We start from the raw sequence: 19,224 nt of genomic DNA, 5'->3' as shown, positions 1-19,224 counted from the left end.
GCATAGTGGGCTGTTGCAGTCGATCAGCACTATGTGTTTCAGTAAGTTTGAAATGGCATTGTAAGAGGAAAGCCTTGACACTTAGTGATTACAGAAGAACTGTTAGGAAAATAATTCCTAGCTTTTACATTGGGTTTTGGTGTTGAAGAACCACTTCATTGCCTGTCATTTTTTTCCTGGGTTGCATATTAAACCTGTGCTGAAGTAGATGTGTTGTAGCTGGAAGCCTTCTACCCTGTTTCCTGGCCTCCCTTTTATCACACAATTTACATTTGCAGTTTTGACTTTTGCAGATTTGATTAGTCATGCATTTGATCAACAGTGTTCTCACTAGGAATCTCTAGGTATTCTAGCATCACAGTTGGAGGACTTAGAGGCTCTTGAGAGAATCTCTAGGTCAGGAATGGGCAAACTTTGGCCCTCCGGGCATTTTGGACTTCAACTCCCACAATTCCTAACAGCCTACTGGCTGTTAGGGATTGTGGGAGTTGAAGTCCAAAACGCCCAGAGGGCCAAAGTTTGCCTATGCTTGCTCTAGATCCTACCATTTATTTATTTACAGTATTTATATTCCGCCCTTCTCACCCCGAAGAGGACTCAGGGCAGATTACAATGCACATATACATGGCAAACATTCAATGCCATTAGACATACAACATATAGACACACACAGAGGCAATTTAACATTTCCAGCTTCATGAGGGTATGCTCGATTCTGGCCACAGTGGGAGCTGCCGCTTCACCATCCACTCATGACACCGAGTCCTTGATGGTATTACTTCCTCATTACTTTCCGCATGCTGCTGGCAATTTTATGATGTTGTAAACTAGTTAAATTAGCCTCCCCACATAAAGTGGGACCTACATTTCCTACTTGACAGATGCAACTGTATTTCGGGATGCTTAGTTCAACAGCGAGCTAGGCTATTAATGGTCGGGGGCTTAACCCGACCCGGGCTTCGACCTCATGACCTCTTGGACAGTAGTGATTTATTGCAGCTGGCTGCTAACCAGCGGCACCACAGCCCGATTCTATGGTCTGTTTATGCTGAAGTTGACCATAAAGCCATATTGGAAGACCTAAAATTTCCCAGATACATATTCTCCTATTCATTTCTTTATTCACTGTTCTTCACTTTCATGTGGGTCCTGTGCCCCTAACTCCAGCAGATGTTGGAATGTAGGACTCCTGCATCCTTTTTTCTTCCTAAAGAGAGCCAACCTGTGGGACTTCAGGAGTAAAGCACAGGATAAAAAGCTAGCCACCTTCTGCAGTGTTCTTCCTACGTGTCGCAGCGTATGTGTTTTTGTGCTGCTTGCTGTTCCAGAAAGCTGTAATTGGCCTTGGATTCTCCTCTGAGCAAATCTCAAGCCTTCAGCTTGCCGTCCACGTCTTCTGCTTCCACCTCTTGTCAGTCCTCCTGTCTGTCTTCATCTGGACTCTTTTACCCCATGCAGCCTGGAGGGTTGTGGAGGACGTTTTGCCTTTGTGAGCCTGTGTTTGTGTGTTCATTCACCTGCCTGGCTGCTTCACAGTCATCTGGTTCAAACCTTCACTTACTGACGAAAGCATCCGATAGAGAGCAGTGTATTGGGCTTTGGCAACTGTTTTCTCTTTCTGCTGATTCACAGTGAGATAGATTCTCTCCCTCCCACTGTCTCTGCCCCATCATCCCTCTTTCTCATCCAAAAGCTATTTGTTGAGATGGATAGCCCATCCTATTCTGGAGGCTGGGAGCAGATAATGATTAAAACAAAACAAGGAGCAGATAGGATTAAATCATCTACGGGAGGAGTAAAAAAATAACATTACCAATACCCTATCTGTCTGCTGTGACTTAACCAACTATGAAAGCTGGTCTCAAAACATTTCAGTAGGATGCTTGGGTAGTCAGAAGCTAGGAAACGCAGTGGGGCAGACAACTCTCCCAAATCCTCTGTTTCTGAAAAGATTAGCATTTCTAATAAAATGAAATCTTCTCAATTTCAGAGGAAGCAATGGGAAAAGAAGGAGAGCCTACTGTCATGCTTTGTTTGGCACAAGTTGTTTGTTTACAGTAAACAACTGGACACCTAACTTTCTTGGCCTAGAAAAATTACAATAATTTTAAAATAAGATAGGTAAAGGTTTCCCCATAACATAAAGTCTAGTTGTGTCTAACTCTGGGAGTTGGTGCTCATCTCCATTTCTAAGCCAAAGAGCCATAGTTGTCCATAGACATGTGGTCATATGGCTGGCATGACTGCATGGAACGCTGTTACGTTCCACCTGGGTGGAAGAAAGAACTCCCGTCTGCTTGAGGCAAGTGTGAATGTTGTAAATGGCCACCTTGATTAGCATGGAATGGCCGTGCAGCTTCAAAGTCTGGCTTTTTCCTGCCTTTTTTTTTTCCTCCCACCCTGGACTATATATCCATAGATATATAAATCCCACTTGCATAGTTTTCCAACAGATCTCACAACCTCTGAGGATGCCTGCCATAGATGTGGATGAAACATCAGGAGAGAATGCTTCTGGAACATGGTTACACAGTCCAGAAAATTTAACAGCAATCCATGAAAGCCTCCTACAACACATAATGGAAATGTTTATGGCAAAATAAATGTGTTGATCTTTAGGGTGTCCAGATGCTATTGTGTTCGGTTTTTAATGGAACACTTAAAGAAAATAAAGAAGTTGCTTAACAGAACACTGAATACTTTACTTTTTAGCACAGCAGCAAACTGGCCTGAGACACATGGCTTGCATTGAGATGGCAGAGGGGGACACTTTTCTAAAGCTGGGTTGTTACTCTGTTCATTCCTGCCTCCAGCCATTAATGTAATGTCTGGATCTTTGATTCTTGGACTAGTGAAAGTTTGCAATCAGAGAAGCAAGAAGTTCAAGGGTGCTTTAGCAACTATTTGTATAACTTGCTGTGCAGCTAATATTGCACAACCCGTGATCCTTTCCAGAGGAAAAAGCACGTTTTTTGTCACAGTGGTTAAACTATTATAATATATCCACCCAAGAGAAGCCTGATTGTCTTAAGTCGAGTGGCAAAAAATAATAATTTATTTTGGCTGGCTGTATCTTAGATGCAGGAGCCCATGGTGGCGCAGCAGATTAGACCATAGATCTGCTGAACTTGCTGACAGAAAGGTCGGTGGTTCGAATCCAGGGAGTGGGGTGAACTCCCACTGTTAGCCCCAGCTTTTGCAAACCTAGCAGTTTTAAAACATGCAAATGTGAGTAGATCAATAAGTACCGCTCCAGTGGGAAGGTAACGGCACTCCATGCAGTCATGCTGGCCACATGACCTTGGAGGTGTCTATGGACAACGCCGGCTCTTTGCCTTAGAAATGGAGATGAGCACCAATCCCCAGAGTCGGACACTACTAGACTTAATGTCAAGGGAAAACCCTTTACCTTACCTTTACTATATTGGATGCATTTCTACATCTACTTGTTCATGTTAAATTGTTTTGGGGGATTACTGTTTTGCCCATGATATGCTTTGAGAGCCCTTGATCCAAAAGACAGGTTGTACATGCTATGGATGTTTATTTTAGTGGTATGATACCTTGTTGTGGTGTACAGTTAAGAGGTCCTCCTACAGAGCGCCAGTGTAGAGTAGTGGATTGAAACCCTTTGAATAACATTGGGAAAATCATATTCTCAGCCTCAGAAGAAGGCAATGGCAAACCTGCTTTGATTAAATCTTGGTGAGAAAACCTTATGATAGGGTTGCTGTAAGTTGGAGTTGACTCACAAGCAGATAACAGCAACAGGTCTTGCTAAAAGTGGTAAAGGGAGGAAAGGAGAAGGTTCTCAAGATGGTAGAGAATCGGGAGAGAAAAGGAGTAACCTTGGCTGTCCACGTCACCAAGTGGCACATGATAATCCTAGAGAATACACAATGACTTTTAAAAAATTAAATTAAGTCTGAAATAGGGTAGTGGTAGGGAATTGTACATAATCCATGATCCATGGGTCAAGAAGTGAATGCCAATTTTTAAAAAAAGATGCCTATGGTTACAAAGAGTGTTGTAAGTGACAACATGTTTCAGATGAAGCTGAAAAAATTACAGCTTCCCACTCAATGAAAAGAAGTAGAAGGTGAATGGAAATCCAAAAAGGAATGTGCCTTTATTGTGATTAAACATGACGCCTTGATAAGATGTTTATAGAATCATTGTCCTGACTGTTTACCAACCAGCATCATCAGGCTTCTTCAGTTATATGTGGATATGATTATGTCTGCTGTTTGCTGAGTTTTCCGTCTGGAAGATGATTAGTTCATAGTTCGCATATGCCTCTCCTCTCAAATGTCATCTGACTATGCAGACAGGTACTGTTCATCCTCCCACTGAAACCCAGCTGCCCTCCAGGTTGAAAATGGTGACTGAGTCAGCTTTGGCAAATGGAGCAAAAACAAAATATTGCAGTTTTGCTGGGCAGAAATTGTTGAATTGCACTTGTTGCCTGGCTAAGCCTTTAACTAGCATTCATTCATAGAAACTGTGAAAGCAAGGTGGTGGCCACCCTCTCTAAGTTGGCCCTGTACCGTTCCCTTTCTCGTGTAAGTTGCTGTGTTTGTTCTCTACGATACAACAACCGGTTGTTTCTCTCAGTCTTGGACCTGTGCCCATCTAAGTTGCATTTGTCCCCAGTCTCCTGTCTAGGCATGTCTCAATGTGAGCATAACAAACAGACTATAAGAACATTTTCCCCCTCGTAAAGCCTTTTCCATTTTTAGCAGAGTATACATCTCTCTGATAGTGAGAACAGGGTTCTTCCACGTGTTCAGATGGATGATTTGTCTACTTTATATTTTTCCATCTCTCTCTAACCTCAAACTGGGTTTTCGAGAACTCCATACATAATCTTCAGTTTCTTTTTTATTATAATTCAAGGAAAAAACCCAAAATAAAACACACAAGTGATTTATTTTCATATATAAAACTAAGAACGACACAACTGCCTATTATCTATTACAACAAGGCTCCAATTAAGTGACTGTTACAAATAACAAAGCAGAAAGACAAAAACAAAACACACATATGCACAGAAAAGCAACACACACACGCGCGCGCGCGCGTACCAATATCTACAAACATTTCACTCTCTATTTGATGGTTTTATCTCTCACTAGCCTAGTCTCTTTAAATAATATTACACAGTCACACTTCCATTTTTGGCAAACACTCTACTAATTCATGAATCCTATAGTTGACAAATGTCCTCTTTGTTGTTGTTAAAAGGTAATGAACAAGTCACAGTCTTTCTTAAATTTAGTCAAAGATTTCTCCTTGAGCAACCTAGTCAAATTGTCCATGTTCCTTCCTTCCATCTCAGAGCAATTACAGCTCTTGCAGCAGTTGTCATATATTGCAGCAATCTTTCAATTTTTCTTTCTAAATGGTTGTCCATTATTCCCATCAAAATAACACTCTGGTCTCACAGTGAATTTAGTCTTAACAATATCTAATTTTCTGTGTTTATTCCCATACTCCCCCAACTGTCCTGATTCAGCTGGGATGGTCCCTATTAATCTTTTCCCATCCCACTTTTTCAAATACTTTTTAAATGTCCGAGTTTCTCCTCCTGTTTTCTTCTTTGTCCTCAGCTTATTTCTATTGCCTCAAACTGAGTTCAAAACACAGAAATAGTTTGTTTGCAATTAACTCATGACTATGAGAGAGGAGAACAAGGGCAAATCTTACCCTTTTCAGTTGGTTCAGGCAAAAGCAAATAGTTGCAAGCTCACATAGTTTCTGTTTTTGTGTCTTGAGTTTACTTTGATGTTGCATGGCCACATATGTCCCAGGTTTCCTATGTAAATTGATGTAATCTATGCATCCACTTGGAGATTCTGTGAATGTATAAAATGTGAATCTTAGCCTCGCTTGCCTTTTCAGATAATATCAAAGAGCTAAATTTCTCATAACAATCACTACCACTGAAGCTATTCTTATGTAGTGTGTGCTTTCCTGTTTCCAACTCTCCCCATTCCACACTCAGAATAAAATAAGTAGTTATTTAAAGGGTTTCTAGGCTGCATTTCAAAGCGAAAAAATTCTCCTGGAATAGCTTACAAACCACAACAGTTACCAATATAATACAATAAAATGCCCACAATAAAGTCACATTACAATTCCATAAACCCTAATAAGGAGAAAAGGGTTACAATAGAGGGAAACAACAGAACAGCTGAAACTAGTCACAAAAGTATCGATGTAAGCAGTAACTAAATTGTACCCAAAATCCCACTTTGGATAGAAATGGAAACTGAGCATCACACATTCTTGTAATAATTAATTTCTGATGCCTTTCTGTTTCTATGGGGACTGGGCTCCTTGAGCACTAGGATAAACGGGAACAAAGTTTCTGAAGTATAACAACTACTTTCAAAGTAAGTACTGCACAATTAAACAGGATAACACTTTCAAACCAGGAACAGAAAAGTGTTCAAATTTTGTTACATAGTGTAATTAAACGTTTTTGTGGCTCCCACAAACTCTGTTGAATTGGTTGAGACTCGATGAGATACATTATTTGAAAAACTATAGCAAAATGTACTGCAGGTTGTCTCTCAAAAGCAAAGTTTATGCAGTTTAGTAAACTTTCCCCATATTTTTATGATAGAACCAATTAGGAAATGACATTTATAACCCAGGAACAAAAATCGTGTTACATAGAGTTATCTTTATGTATCTAACTCACTTTGTTCCCATAGCCTCGAAATGCATGACAATAATTTTTAAGGGCAAGTTGTTAATAAAAGGTGACCTGCCCCATGGATCTGACATTTGTGTTTGTCTCCAGTCTCATATTATATTGCCCTAAATCAAATTGTAAGTCCCTGGACTCACAACCAGTTCACGCAGTAGGATTTATGTGTTTATTTATCACTAGCAACTGATTCAGTGGAACTACTTTACTTGGAACGGGAAATTGAATTTAGGCTGTTTTATTACATTATAGCCTGTCCTTTTTCAAAGTATTTGCCCATTTACCCACACAGCAGTTCTGTGAAGTACTGAATTAGCGTAATCTTTACCCAGATCAACATAAAGATTTGAATCCTTCTCTCCAATCAAAGTGCAACATTTGCACACAATAGGGTGAGGAAACAGTTTGCATGCCTTTATAGATTACAGTTTATATTTATAGAATACTTATCCTTGCCACTGCTTATACGACCAGGCCAATGTCTGCCATCATTTTTCTACACAAAAGGTACAACTGGATTCTGGCATAGTCTTGAAGCCTTGAGACTTGTTGCATTGAGGAAAAGGCAAGGGCCCTGCCAAAACCCAATACCAGGATTTGGGACTTCTGTGGATCTTTATAAGGTGGTCTCCAGTTCCCATCAGCAGTATGCAATTTAACCAATGTTGAGACATAGCAGGAGTTCACCAACATTTGGAGAACTGAAGATTCCCCTCCTTGACCTTCATGCTGAAATCAACGGACATGGAATGTCCTGGACAGACATTCAGTATAATATAAATTTAGTATAATGTCATGGTGAGGTTCCCTAATATACAGCAGCTTAAGACTTTCCTTTTTTATGGGCAATGACTGGGTTGATGATTAATTTATTTATCTATTTATTTCCAGCATTTATACCCCGCCCTTCTCACCCGGGGGGACTCAGGGCGGCTTACAACAGTTGGCAACATTTAATGCCAAGAACATAATAATAAAACAAAAACAGTACATATAATCAATTAGAACTATAAAAATACATCATTAAAATACATTATAACAATTAAGTTTTCCAGTCCTCTACACTTCTTTCTTAACCTGGTCTAGTCTAAAGCAGAACTTTCCAAACATTTCATGTGGGTGATACAATTTTTAGACACACATCATTTTGTGACACAGTAATTCAGGTTTACTAGCAAACCAGAAATTTAAGCAATTCCTTATAAGAGAGATGGATAGATACATAAATTGCGAAAAACAAAATTTTGGGGGGCACAACATATTTCAAAACCTTTCATTAATATTTTAAAAATATATAATTATTGTTTATTTTCACATAGACTCTAAGGTTTCTCATTATGTCCATGCACCACACCTACACATTGTAGCCGACACACTAGCGTGTCATGACACAATTTGGAAAGCTCTGATCTAAAAGTTTTAGACTTGAATCCTTAGGATCCATCATTATTCATCCTGTGAGTAAGGACTGATGGCACTAGCAGCTCAACACATCTTGAGAGCACCAGGTCGTTGAAAGCCAAGTATCTTGGGTTGGATCCCAAAATGGAAATCTGTTGGGGTTAACTGCAGAGATCTAGACCATTCTGTGATGCTGTTGTATAGGTCCTGTTTCCCTGCACAAACCTTGTGTGTTGTATTTAATGATATGGGCACAGTGTCAGCCCCAGGTTTAGAGACATTCTGGGCAGTGTCTGATGAGCATCCTTTTCTATCAGCAGGCTTTAGCAAGTTTACATGATGGTGGTCCACTTTCCATCTTTAATTTCTCATATGTCCCAGAGTGATTCTAAGTAAGGAATATTGTATACAATTAAAATAATGTTGATTTCTAAGCCCCTGAATAATAAGAGGGGGTGCTTTAGGTAAAATAAATGGCTAATGCTGGACCTATTGGAATATGGTACATATGACCCCCATATCTGTGGACTCTATATCAATGGTTTCTCTTATCCATTTCCCCAAAATATATTTCCACCAGAAGTGTTCGTGCGCCTGCCTAAGTCTTCCAGTGCTACTTTTTGGCAAGTGTAGTCAAAATATTATCCTCGGTTTTAGTCTCCTTTGTGGAAACTAAAACAACAACAACAACAATAGATATCCATGAGAGTATTGAAACATATCCCCTGTGGATATTGGGTAATACTGTAACTGCTCAAAACCCTATGGCAGCATACCATTCTATATTAGTATATTTGGATGTCACTGAGGCCTGCCAGGGCTTCTAGCAGCGGAAATAAATGAAAGAATCCTGTCCTTCAGTAAATCAGCTGACTCCCAAATTCCACAGATATCTGACTGAGGACAGAGCTACGTCAAAGGCCTAATGGAGAAGATATCTGTATTAGCAGTTGTGCATTTCTACCCAGCGTTTGGAAGCAATGCCTTAGGAGTACTGCAGCGCTTGTAATCCATTACTTTTTTTGAGCTAACAAAGGGCTGTAATGATGTTACTTTCAGAAATAACAGGATGAATAATAACATCAGTGGTTAATTTTTGTAGATCAGTTTGTGCTTACTTGTGATTTGATTTTAAAAGTTACTGGAGAATAATATTGGAAATTGTTTTTTCATTTTATGGATTTGAAAGGGTTATTAAATACCTGGAAAGGAATGGATCAGTGACCCTGGACTATCAATAATGTTGTATGCTACTCCAGGGTAGTAAGCACCAAGTTATCTTTTAAGTAATTAATGTCTCATATTTTGCAATAACATTTCCAAGGTCTCCAGTTGCCTTGTGAGGGGATGTGAAAGAGTTCTGCCTTATTGAACACCAAATTTTCCTGGTCGTGTGAGAGCACATGAAAAGATCAAAAAGTCCCAGATTGTGTTCCTGTTCTTTCTGATTTTATTTTGGAGAACCATGCAAGTTTTGTTTATCCCAGAATGTTTTGTAGTACAATCAAAGGCTTTTAAGTCCAACTCTGTAAGTTGGTTAATTTTATACCAGAGTAAAATTGGAAAGGGCAGGAATAGAATCTGGGACTTTGCAGCCAGTCTGGATGCACCCTTTATTTCTCTTTTTGAACTTATAAAAACTGCTTTTCTTCTCTCCCTGGTCTCTTTTTTTAATGTGGCATTTCAAAGGCACACCCGCTATAGCTGGCTCCACACTGTTCTGGTTTCCTTGCTCTCAGGAAATGTTTGCCCTTGTGCAGTTTCCGGTAGCTGTAGGGCATGTCCAGCAGGGAGATAGTAATGGGGGAGATGAATAGTGTTTGTCTCTAAGCTTTTTTTCCGGGTGGGCAGGTAGTTGAACTTGTAGAAGAGACCACAAACTCTTGCTGTATCATATGTTGGGGGAAAATTTTTAAAAAATGAGAGTTTGCTAAAAGCCAAACAAATCAAAAAGCGTGACTCGTTCCGATGTTGGGTCACTGACCCGGTATCTCTCTTGCTCAGTTGGACCAAAGGGTTGTGGAACAGTAAAGAACATCTCCACCCACACAAGGATGGTTTTCTTTGCATTTTTCTGTTTGGTGGGATGGCTTGTGCAGAATGGGACAGGAAGGAACAGACAGGGTAATAGGAGCAGATGCATTTTGTGTGGAAAAATGTCCCCTTTCCCCCAGAGAATACAGATATGCTAAGGGGTGAATACTGATCACTGGTCTTTGTTTTTTTGTTTTGTCCTGCCCAGTTACAGGCTCTTTCCTGGACACCAGCAGGAGCACGAGGCAAATATGTCAGCTGACAGTTTGTCAAGCAAAGCCCTAAAGGTAAGAGCTAGTCAGCCCTGAAGAACTAGCTTTGTCCAGTGGTTGTTCCATGGTCATCAGAGTGGGACCAAGATAAAGGTTCTTCCAGGAGAGCTTTTCATCTCTGGCATAAACGTGAGCTAAACTTGCGCACTGGTGAGATAAGTTGGTCACAATTAAGACAGGATCATGTTTCTAGAAGGGTCAGGGTACATCTACATTGAATGCAGGTTGAAGCCATCTCAAGTGACATAGCTGCATTCTATGAATCCTGGGATTCATAGTTTGGTGAGGCACCAGTTACCTTGGTTGAAGAAGGCTAAAGACCTTGTAAGACTACAGCTCCTTTGAGCCATGGCAGTTAAAGTAGTGTCAAACTGCATTTATTCTAGAACAGTAGTTCCCAGCCTGTGGTCCATGGACCACCAGTGGTCCTCAAATAAACTAAAATATGGTCTGTAGCCTCACTGTTACTACACCATTGCAATGAGAGTGACTGGTCTTATGAAATCCTCTTATAGTGCTGAGGCAACGGGGATGCTGGGAGGGCTGAGGCTGACTATCCATAAAGGCGTGACAACAAGCCTCCTGACTGCTGCTTCTCCTCCCTCCCCATGAGCAGAGGCGTTCCATGTAGCACCTGGAAGCGGGGGCACCTTGGTGTCTTCATTTTTAGTCCTGTTCCTGGGATTATTTGGGTGCTGATTCAGAAAATTGCATTGGATAGACCATATCAGCTCTAGATTATTAAATATATGTGAGCAGATAGCGACTACTGGATGGCATATGTTCTGTATCAGAGCTGGTGGTGGTCTATTCAATGCAATTTTCTGAATCGGCACCCCAAGTAACCTAACTGAACCTAAAGTTGACCAAAAACTGATTTGTAACCCTTTAAGTACTAATGTTGGAGAGTGGTCCCTGGTCAAAAAAAGGTTGGGAACCACTGTTCTAGAGTGTAGATTCCCCCTTAGAAATCTCATTTGGAATAATTCAGACCTATGAACAAAGTACAGTCATCCCTCAACATTTGCGGAGCTGGCTTTTGAAGATCTGATCCTTCGTAGATTTTGTTAAATGTTCCCTCTATGAATTTCTAGGTCCTCCAGTGAGACTATATGTTTAACGTCCAGCAGAACCTAGATATCTTTAGAGGGGGGTGTTCCCTCAGATTAAAAAATAGCATTTTTATTTGTGTGTTATCGAACACACAAATAATTTTTATTTGTGTTTTTTCACTTTTACAGAAGACTTGTACCCTTAACCCCAGTGAATGTGAAGGACAAATTATATGTTTACCCCACAAAATATACCTAGTATTTCATCCTCGGCTTTTTTGTTATCACGTCCTATCTTATTCTTGTACTTTCTCTCAGACTTTCATATTTCCCTCTGCCCTGTGCTATCGCTTCCTCGTTCTCTGCTCCCTCCATTTCTTATTTCACAACTGTTCTTCCTGCCTGTGTTACGGTTCACCTTTTCTTTTGCCACTCCCTTATTTTCAGAATACAAAAGCATGCTTGTATGGCTTTGATACTTTCCAATTACTGCTTCACTGGAAGAACTGTGAACATTTGAAAGTCCTAGAAAATATTTTTTTTGAGAAAAGAAAGTTTTTAATCCTCATGGTTGCAAAAAAAAAAGTTTGAAAATAGAGGCGTTGTCTGCGAAAAATCCCCCCAAAACTCTAGCCAGACTGGAGCCAAAAGAGGAAGGATGTTTCTCTGCTTTCCTTGAAGTTTTTAATTACAGTAGAGTCTCACTTATCCAAGCTAAACGGGCCGGCAGAAGCTTGGATAAGCGAATAACTTGGATAATAAGGAGGGATTAAGGAAAAGCCTATTAAACATCAAATTAGGTTATGATTTTACAAATTAAGCACCAAAACATCCTGTTATACAACAAATTGGACAGAAAAGGTAGTTCAATATGCAGTAATGTTATGATGTAATTACTGTATTTACGAATTTAGCACCAAAATATCATGATATATTGAAAACATTGACTACAAAAATGGCTTGGATTATCCAGAGGCTTGGATAAGCGAGGCTTGGATTAGTGAGACTCTACTGTACTGCAATACTAGAAATTTGGGGGCTGAAGTAAAATTTCATTGGAAGGGCTGAATCCTTCTTGGGGAAGCAATGTCTTCATTTTGCCTCCCTTATATCTGCACCTATGCTGGGTAGGGGTGCAAAGGAGTTCCTTTTCATTCTGAAATAGCTGGAATCAGAGAGGGAAAGTGCATATTCAGTGTGATTTTTCCCTTAAAGACAATTCAGAAATGTTTATTGAAATGCAAGAACTATAATGTTAATAGGATCAGTGTGATCGGATACAGTAACACCTTTCACACATAGTTACAGGGATTACAGGTTTGCTTCCAGGCTCCATCCTAAAATACTTATTTTGACTTTTGAAATGCCACTTTACACCAGGTTTCCTGAACGTGATGTAAATATCATGTGACTCAAATGTGACATTAGTCCCTGACACAATGGAAAACAAATGACTATCTAGTCTAGCAGAGAGCATGAGATTAAATAACTTAAAGGGCTACTTAACCCCATATGATTTTACTGAGTTTTCAGTCTTTTCATTCTCGCTTCTTTTATGGTCTCTCTCTGAGCAAACTTGTTTGATGAATATCAGAAATAGGACCTTTCTTTGAAATGACAGCCAGATTACAGTCCACTGTTCCCTGGACAAACCAAAGGTGCTCTTTGAAAAAAAAATATTCAGAAGGGACCTCTATGTAGCTTATGGTCTATACTAGTGTGATTTAAGACAGCTTTTAGCTGTGCTTTTATAGTATTTGGTTATTCTTTTTTTACTCCTATTATATTACGTTATTTATTTTTAACGTTCTTGTAAGCCACCTGTTTAGGAGTTATTCTAAAAGACAGGGTGTGATAGTAATGATAATTTGGGAAGAGCAGGGTTCATCAGTGATGTCAAAAGGTGATGTGATATGTTGTACATATAATATTAGACTGGTTCTCTTCTGTTTTATGAGCTTAAAAAATTATATTTTTGACTACAGAACCCCAAAAACCCTAACCAACATAGCCATTCCTCATACCAGCTGGGAGATTCTAGAAGTTGAAACCAACAGCCTAAATCCAATTCTTAGTCTGAACTAGAATAAAACCACTGAATGAAAGGAACTTATATAGATGCTGACTTACCAAGTTTCCATCGATTCTATGGCTCTGCCCTACTTGGGACTAACAGTTGGTCTTAGGCCTTATAAGTTCGTTTTCCAAGTCCAACTGTTTTTGTCTTTAGTTAAAGTGTGCCAAATATTTCAGTCCTGCTTTGGCTTCTTTTTTCAAACAGGGTCAAAAAAAGATTCCCTTTACATTTTGGAATTCAAAATGAAATTAATCTCTATTATATCAGATTCTGCATTGAGAAAGCTGTATCTCACATAGTTACACCCCATAGCTAGGTTTCTCAGCTTGTAAGCTGTATGGCCTACCATGTCCAGGTTGTCCGAGAAGGAAGAATGAGCAGGGTGTGTCTTGCCGTTTTTCTGTAGCTGGATGTACAACATCAAGCACTGGAAGCCTGTCCAGCCAGAGGAAAACAACTCAGCATATCACCACTGATCGCTACATTCTCCAGCAAACTGGGAATGACTGTGTTGTGTTGGGAGGATCCGGCACAGTTTATTAAATGGATCATGGTATTGATAGATTGGCATTTAAGTGTTCTGAACAAACTTCCAACCTACACAGTGACTAAAAAGTGAGTTGTAAAGCAGACTTATTGTCTCACAACGTATTGACAAGATGCCAGCCAAGTTTTTGCCTTAATGAATATCTGAATTTGTATAAGTGACCATTGCAGAACAATATCAATGAAGAATGGTGCAAAGAGATACAGGAAAGAAATGAAGCGCTTGGGGAAGAAATGAGGTGGACTGCAAATATAACCTGGTGCTTATCACATATACATAGTACTGTTTTTCCTATTACACTTGTTTGTGGAAAAGAACATGGGAAGAACATGTAAAGGGTAGATACTGGGACATGATAATTTTCATACTTTGTCCTTCAACAATTTTTCTTTATTACCAAAAAAAAGTATGTTGTTTTGTTAGGAAGTCAAAGAACAACCTTCTATTACCTATATTACCCCCAGTGGCGCAATGGGTTAAATCCTTGTGCTGGTAGGACTGCTGGCCAAAAGGTCAGCAGTTCGAATATGGAGAGTGGGGTGAGCTCCTGTCCGTCAGCTCCAGCTTCCTATGCAGGGACATGAGAGAAGCCTACCACAGGACAGTAAAACATCCAGGCATCCCCTGGGCAACGTCCTTGCAGACGGCCAATTCTCTTACACCAGAAGCGACTTGCAGTTTCTCAAGTCGCTCCTGACATGGAAAAAAAACCCGATACAGTATATTCATTTTATTTTTAATGATTTCATTCTAGGTTAATTTAAATTGATTTAAATAATTAATCTTAAAAAATTAATCCCATTTGAGTCCCATTAAAGTAAATTGGATGAGTTAGTGAGGTCTACATTAACAGCAAATTTCCATTAGAACTGTGAAGTCCTATACATACCTGCTCATATATTAGGTGCATTTTGGTTTACTCCTAGGGAAGTTAATGTAAGATGTCAGCTTTAGTATGGATCTAGCCCTTCAAATCTATTTAATGCATACATCAACTATTTTTGGAAGCCTAAATTATTCAGTTTTTGGACACTGTTAAATATCTAACTAATTGTAAGACATAATCGACAACTAGTGTAATGTATGCATTTTATAAGCCATGTGTTTGTCACAGAATTGGGGTTCTTTGGTGCAAAATGATTGCCAGATTTGTTCAGTCTTTCCCTTGGACTCTTTTTTCCTGAGCTACTTTCTAGGGGTTGTTTTCCTTTTCATGCATTCTCCCCAAGCTCTTCCTTCATGCAGTGCTCACACTCTCTGCTTCTTCCCTTAACTAGATCAAACGGGAGATGGGAGAGAACACGCCGCACCTCTCCGACGAAGAGCTAATGGGTTTGTCAGTGCGGGAGCTCAACCACCACCTGCGAGGCCTGTCCAAGGAGGAGGTGGCGCGGTTGAAGCAACGCCGGCGCACGCTGAAGAACCGAGGCTATGCAGCCAGCTGCCGGGTCAAGCGGGTGTGTCAGAAGGAAGAGCTGCAGAAGCAGAAGACCGAGTTGGAAAGGGAAGTCGATAAGCTAGCGCGTGAGAACGCCGCCATGCGCCTGGAGCTGGATGCCCTCCGTGGCAAGTACGAGGCGCTGCAGGGCTTTGCCCGCACCGTCACCGCTCACGGCGCTACCGCCAAGGTGGCTACTGCCAGCGTCATTACTATTGTCAAATCCGGCTCCAACCAGGCCACATACTCCTAGTGTCTACAAGCCAAGTCGCGAACTGAGTCCTGTTGCCATGCCTCTGCCCAGCTCTCACCTAGAACGGCTGTAGATGCACTGGTTCCCTCCCCCTCTCTTCTGCCGTCGGAAGGAGACAGAATCGACTTGAAGACAAAATTCCTGGATATTTAACTTCCCCCTCTGCCCACCATGTTCATGGAAGAGGGTGGGAAAGTGGTGTCTGAATTGTGTAATTTAACCTGTTAATGTTACCTGTTGATTGGAATGCAGTGGCCAGTTTTTTTGTCCTCCCCCTCCTCACAAAAAAAGACTATGTCTATCTTCCATGTTATGTTTGTCAGGGTTTATTCTCTTGCTCCTTCAGCACACTTTAAGTTAAATTAATATAATAGGATGTGCTTCGAGAGGACTCTTAGTTGCAAGGGTAGTGAAAGGGAAAGAATGTCTCTGTGAGGAAGCAAAAGGGATGCAGGAGTCAACAGGAGCTGGGGATATACTATCCTTCTAAGAGGTCAACAGAAACTAGCTCAATTTCCCTGGTGGTCCTGCTGTGACACAGCCCAATATGTGCCAATGTTGCAGGCTCAGCTTTCCTTATTTTTTGAATAACTCTGCTCGCCTCGGCTCAGAAATCTATTATTTCTTCTATGTGGAAGTGGAGTTGTTTGACCTCTCTGATGCTCCTGTCCTGATGTTAGGCTTCCAATACGCAACTGGCTTGACTTATGTGTGAACTGAATACTGGACTAGATTGACCTTCAAATTGATCCTGCTTCTTGACAGGGGGTTGGACTGGATGGCCCGTGAGTTCTCTTCCAACTCTATGATTCTATGATCCAGCTTGTATTTTACCTTCATATAAACTGTTTGCATGAGCAAACTCCAGCCATGCTGAGCTGTTGATGCGTGAGCAACAAAAGAAAAGAGGAACTTAGTTGTAGGAAGAGGTGAGAAAGGGAATTATTGCTATGTGGTCATAAGGGTGGTGAGAGGAAAGGGAGGGTCATGGAGGTGCGTGCCAAGACCAGAAGACAGTTGCCATCATCCTGTCTGATGACAATGATAAAACACTGCACAACACCGTAATTGGAAGGGACAATTGTTGTCTTCAGAAGCGTGCATACATCATCTTAGTTTGTGTACACTTTTATTTTTAACAGTGTTCTTAAGCTGAGGTTGCAAGTTCTTTGGCATGGAATGGGAGCAGTTTTCTAAAGAGGGAAAAGAATGTGGAGAAAGTATAGTGGAGAGGAGAGGCCGGACAATGTTGGATCAAGCAAGTGAGACTGGTGGAGAGAGAAAGGGCAGCAGGATTGTGTCTGAAATCTTATGGAAGCCTTTTCAGTTCTAATATGGTTAGTTTGTGGGATGAGCAGTAGCTGTGGTCGTCTTGATGCAGTTTTACAGTATTCGTGCTGAGTATATGGCAATGGAATCACTGGGTTGTTGTGAGTTTTCCGGGCTGTATGGCCATGTTCCAGAAGGATTTTCTCCTGACGTTTTGCCCACATCTATGGCAGGCATCTTCAGAGGTTGTGAGGTATATTCCTCAACTGTCATCCAATAAAAAAAAATCAGTCCAGTGAGAAAGTGTTAATTAACTTAGATCAACATATGTGAAAATAGATTCTTTCTGATGTTAAAAATTATGTTCCATCTGCCATCAGGTTTGAAATTGTGTTTACGATTTTAGTCCCAGCAGGGATCATGAGGAAAGAAAGAACATCTGCTGAGGGAGATTGGCACACACAATTATTTAATAATATTAAGAGGTTGCAGCAACTGTGTCAGGAATGGCTTGTGTGCAGGTTGCCCCTGAACAAATAGGAAGGAGGGAGGATAGACTGTAATTATAGATGGGTCTTGGAGATACCTTCTGCTCTTACATGTTTGTGCTAACATATGAACCAGTGAGTATTTGTGGGCAGTCACTTCCAGGCATGTGCCACAGTGACTTCTTCAAGTGACAAATGATTAACCCTCTAATTTTTTTAGACATATGGTTGGGTTCACCCATCCTGCAGCTTACCATGACAACCACCCCTGGGATGGAATCAGCTTTTAAACCAGTGTTGTCTGTCCGTCCATCCGTCCGTCCCTCCTCCCTCTCCTACTCTTTGATGATTCTTATGGGGGAGGGTTCCACCCCTTTGCATTTCCCACCCTTGTTTCTCCTTGTTCCTACCCTGTGACTTATTTATTGCACGAATATAAGTTATTTTCACGTCCTTTATGCCATTCCGCCTTGTGGCACGGCCAGGATGTTGGTACAGAGCCGTACTTTATATTTTATATATGCAAATCACATTTTATCTTCTATAGAGCAAGAAAAAAAGTACTTATTTATTTTCTGACTTACAGTAAGTGTCCTGCAAGACTCCTCTGTATTTTGTAGACTTTACAAATAAAGCCAGATTTTTTTTCCAAAATGGAAAAGCTGAAAACAAGTGGTTGGTCCTTTTCTTGTACTCTTTTCAGGCCAGTGGGATGTGCAAAGCTAAATTATCTATAAGCCAATATGAGGAATTTTCCAGAGAAAGGGATTAACTTGCTGCTGCTGACTGCAGCTCTGTCTCAATTGCAGAAATGGGAAGACATGAAAAAATTAACTTGAAAAAAATGCTGAAGCATGATCCAGCTAATGATAAATATTAGTCCTTTTGATTTAAAAGAGGAACAGCTTGAGCACACCATTATCTCCTTTGTGGAAATCAAGAAAATGCTGAAGTCTCCGGTTATTCATAAAGGTTAATTTAGAAAGAAAGTAGGCCACTGACCAAGTTTCGGTGAGCAATTTCATCAAAGTAAACACTGAATTCAGTGATTAAAATTCAGAACTATGGTTTACAAGACTCCTATAAAAGATAAAATACATGGTAACATGGAAAAAATGTAATTTAGGCTTGATACAGACTGCTTGGCTTTGATTTCTGTTTGTACATCTTATCAGCACATCTCGTTTTTTCTGTCTTGGTTACATTGCAAACTATTGGAGGTCACATAGTTCAGTGTTAGGGCACATGCTTTGCATGTTGAATTCCTAGCATCCCCAGGTAGAACTGGGGCACATTCTCATCTGAAATGTCTTAGCTGTTAATGTAGATAAAAACTGGGACAGATGAACCAAATATCTGACCTAATATTAAAAAGGATTACCAACTTAAAGCAACTTTAGGATTGTTTCAAAAAGTGGTACATTAAGCCAACGTTGAGCGATTTTAGTAATTGCTTGTAAGTCATCTTGTGTTGATTATTCAGCAATGGGCAATTAGCAGAGCTTGGAAATGTTACTTTTTTGGACTACATATTCCACCCTGAATAGCATTGGTGGATTCTGGGAATTGTAGTCCTAAAAGATTACATTTCTGATTTCTCCTAGATGCAGGACACTTTCAGCACACTGAAAAAAATGTCAGTGGTTCAAGATAAATTAGGCCATAGTAATGCGCATGA

The 19,224-nt window shown here is 40.4% G+C and overlaps 1 protein-coding gene across 2 annotated transcripts in view; it reads left to right on the top strand.

Annotated features, from left to right (window-relative positions):
* Nucleotides 1–18,218, top strand: part of maff (MAF bZIP transcription factor F) — a 31,904-nt gene extending 13,686 nt beyond the window's left edge. The window contains exons 1-3 of one of the 2 annotated variants that reach the window (XM_003227148.4): nt 8,506–9,121; nt 10,359–10,437; nt 15,376–18,218. In XM_003227148.4, the coding sequence (XP_003227196.2) occupies nt 9,042–9,121; nt 10,359–10,437; nt 15,376–15,789 (573 nt within the window). In that variant the 5' untranslated portion in view covers nt 8,506–9,041 and the 3' untranslated portion in view covers nt 15,790–18,218. Of the gene's footprint in view, nt 1–8,505; nt 9,122–10,358; nt 10,438–15,375 lie in introns of those variants that run through there. The other variant, XM_008120307.3, reaches the window with a different exon arrangement.
* Nucleotides 18,219–19,224: the final 1,006 nt, after the last annotated feature.

The sequence above is a fragment of the Anolis carolinensis genome, chromosome 5 (genome assembly GCF_035594765.1).
Source record: "Anolis carolinensis isolate JA03-04 chromosome 5, rAnoCar3.1.pri, whole genome shotgun sequence".
In the NCBI taxonomy this organism is placed as follows: domain Eukaryota; kingdom Metazoa; phylum Chordata; class Lepidosauria; order Squamata; family Dactyloidae; genus Anolis; species Anolis carolinensis.
The sequence above is the reverse complement of the archived record's forward strand: the minus strand, read 5'-3'. Positions and strand labels throughout refer to the sequence as shown.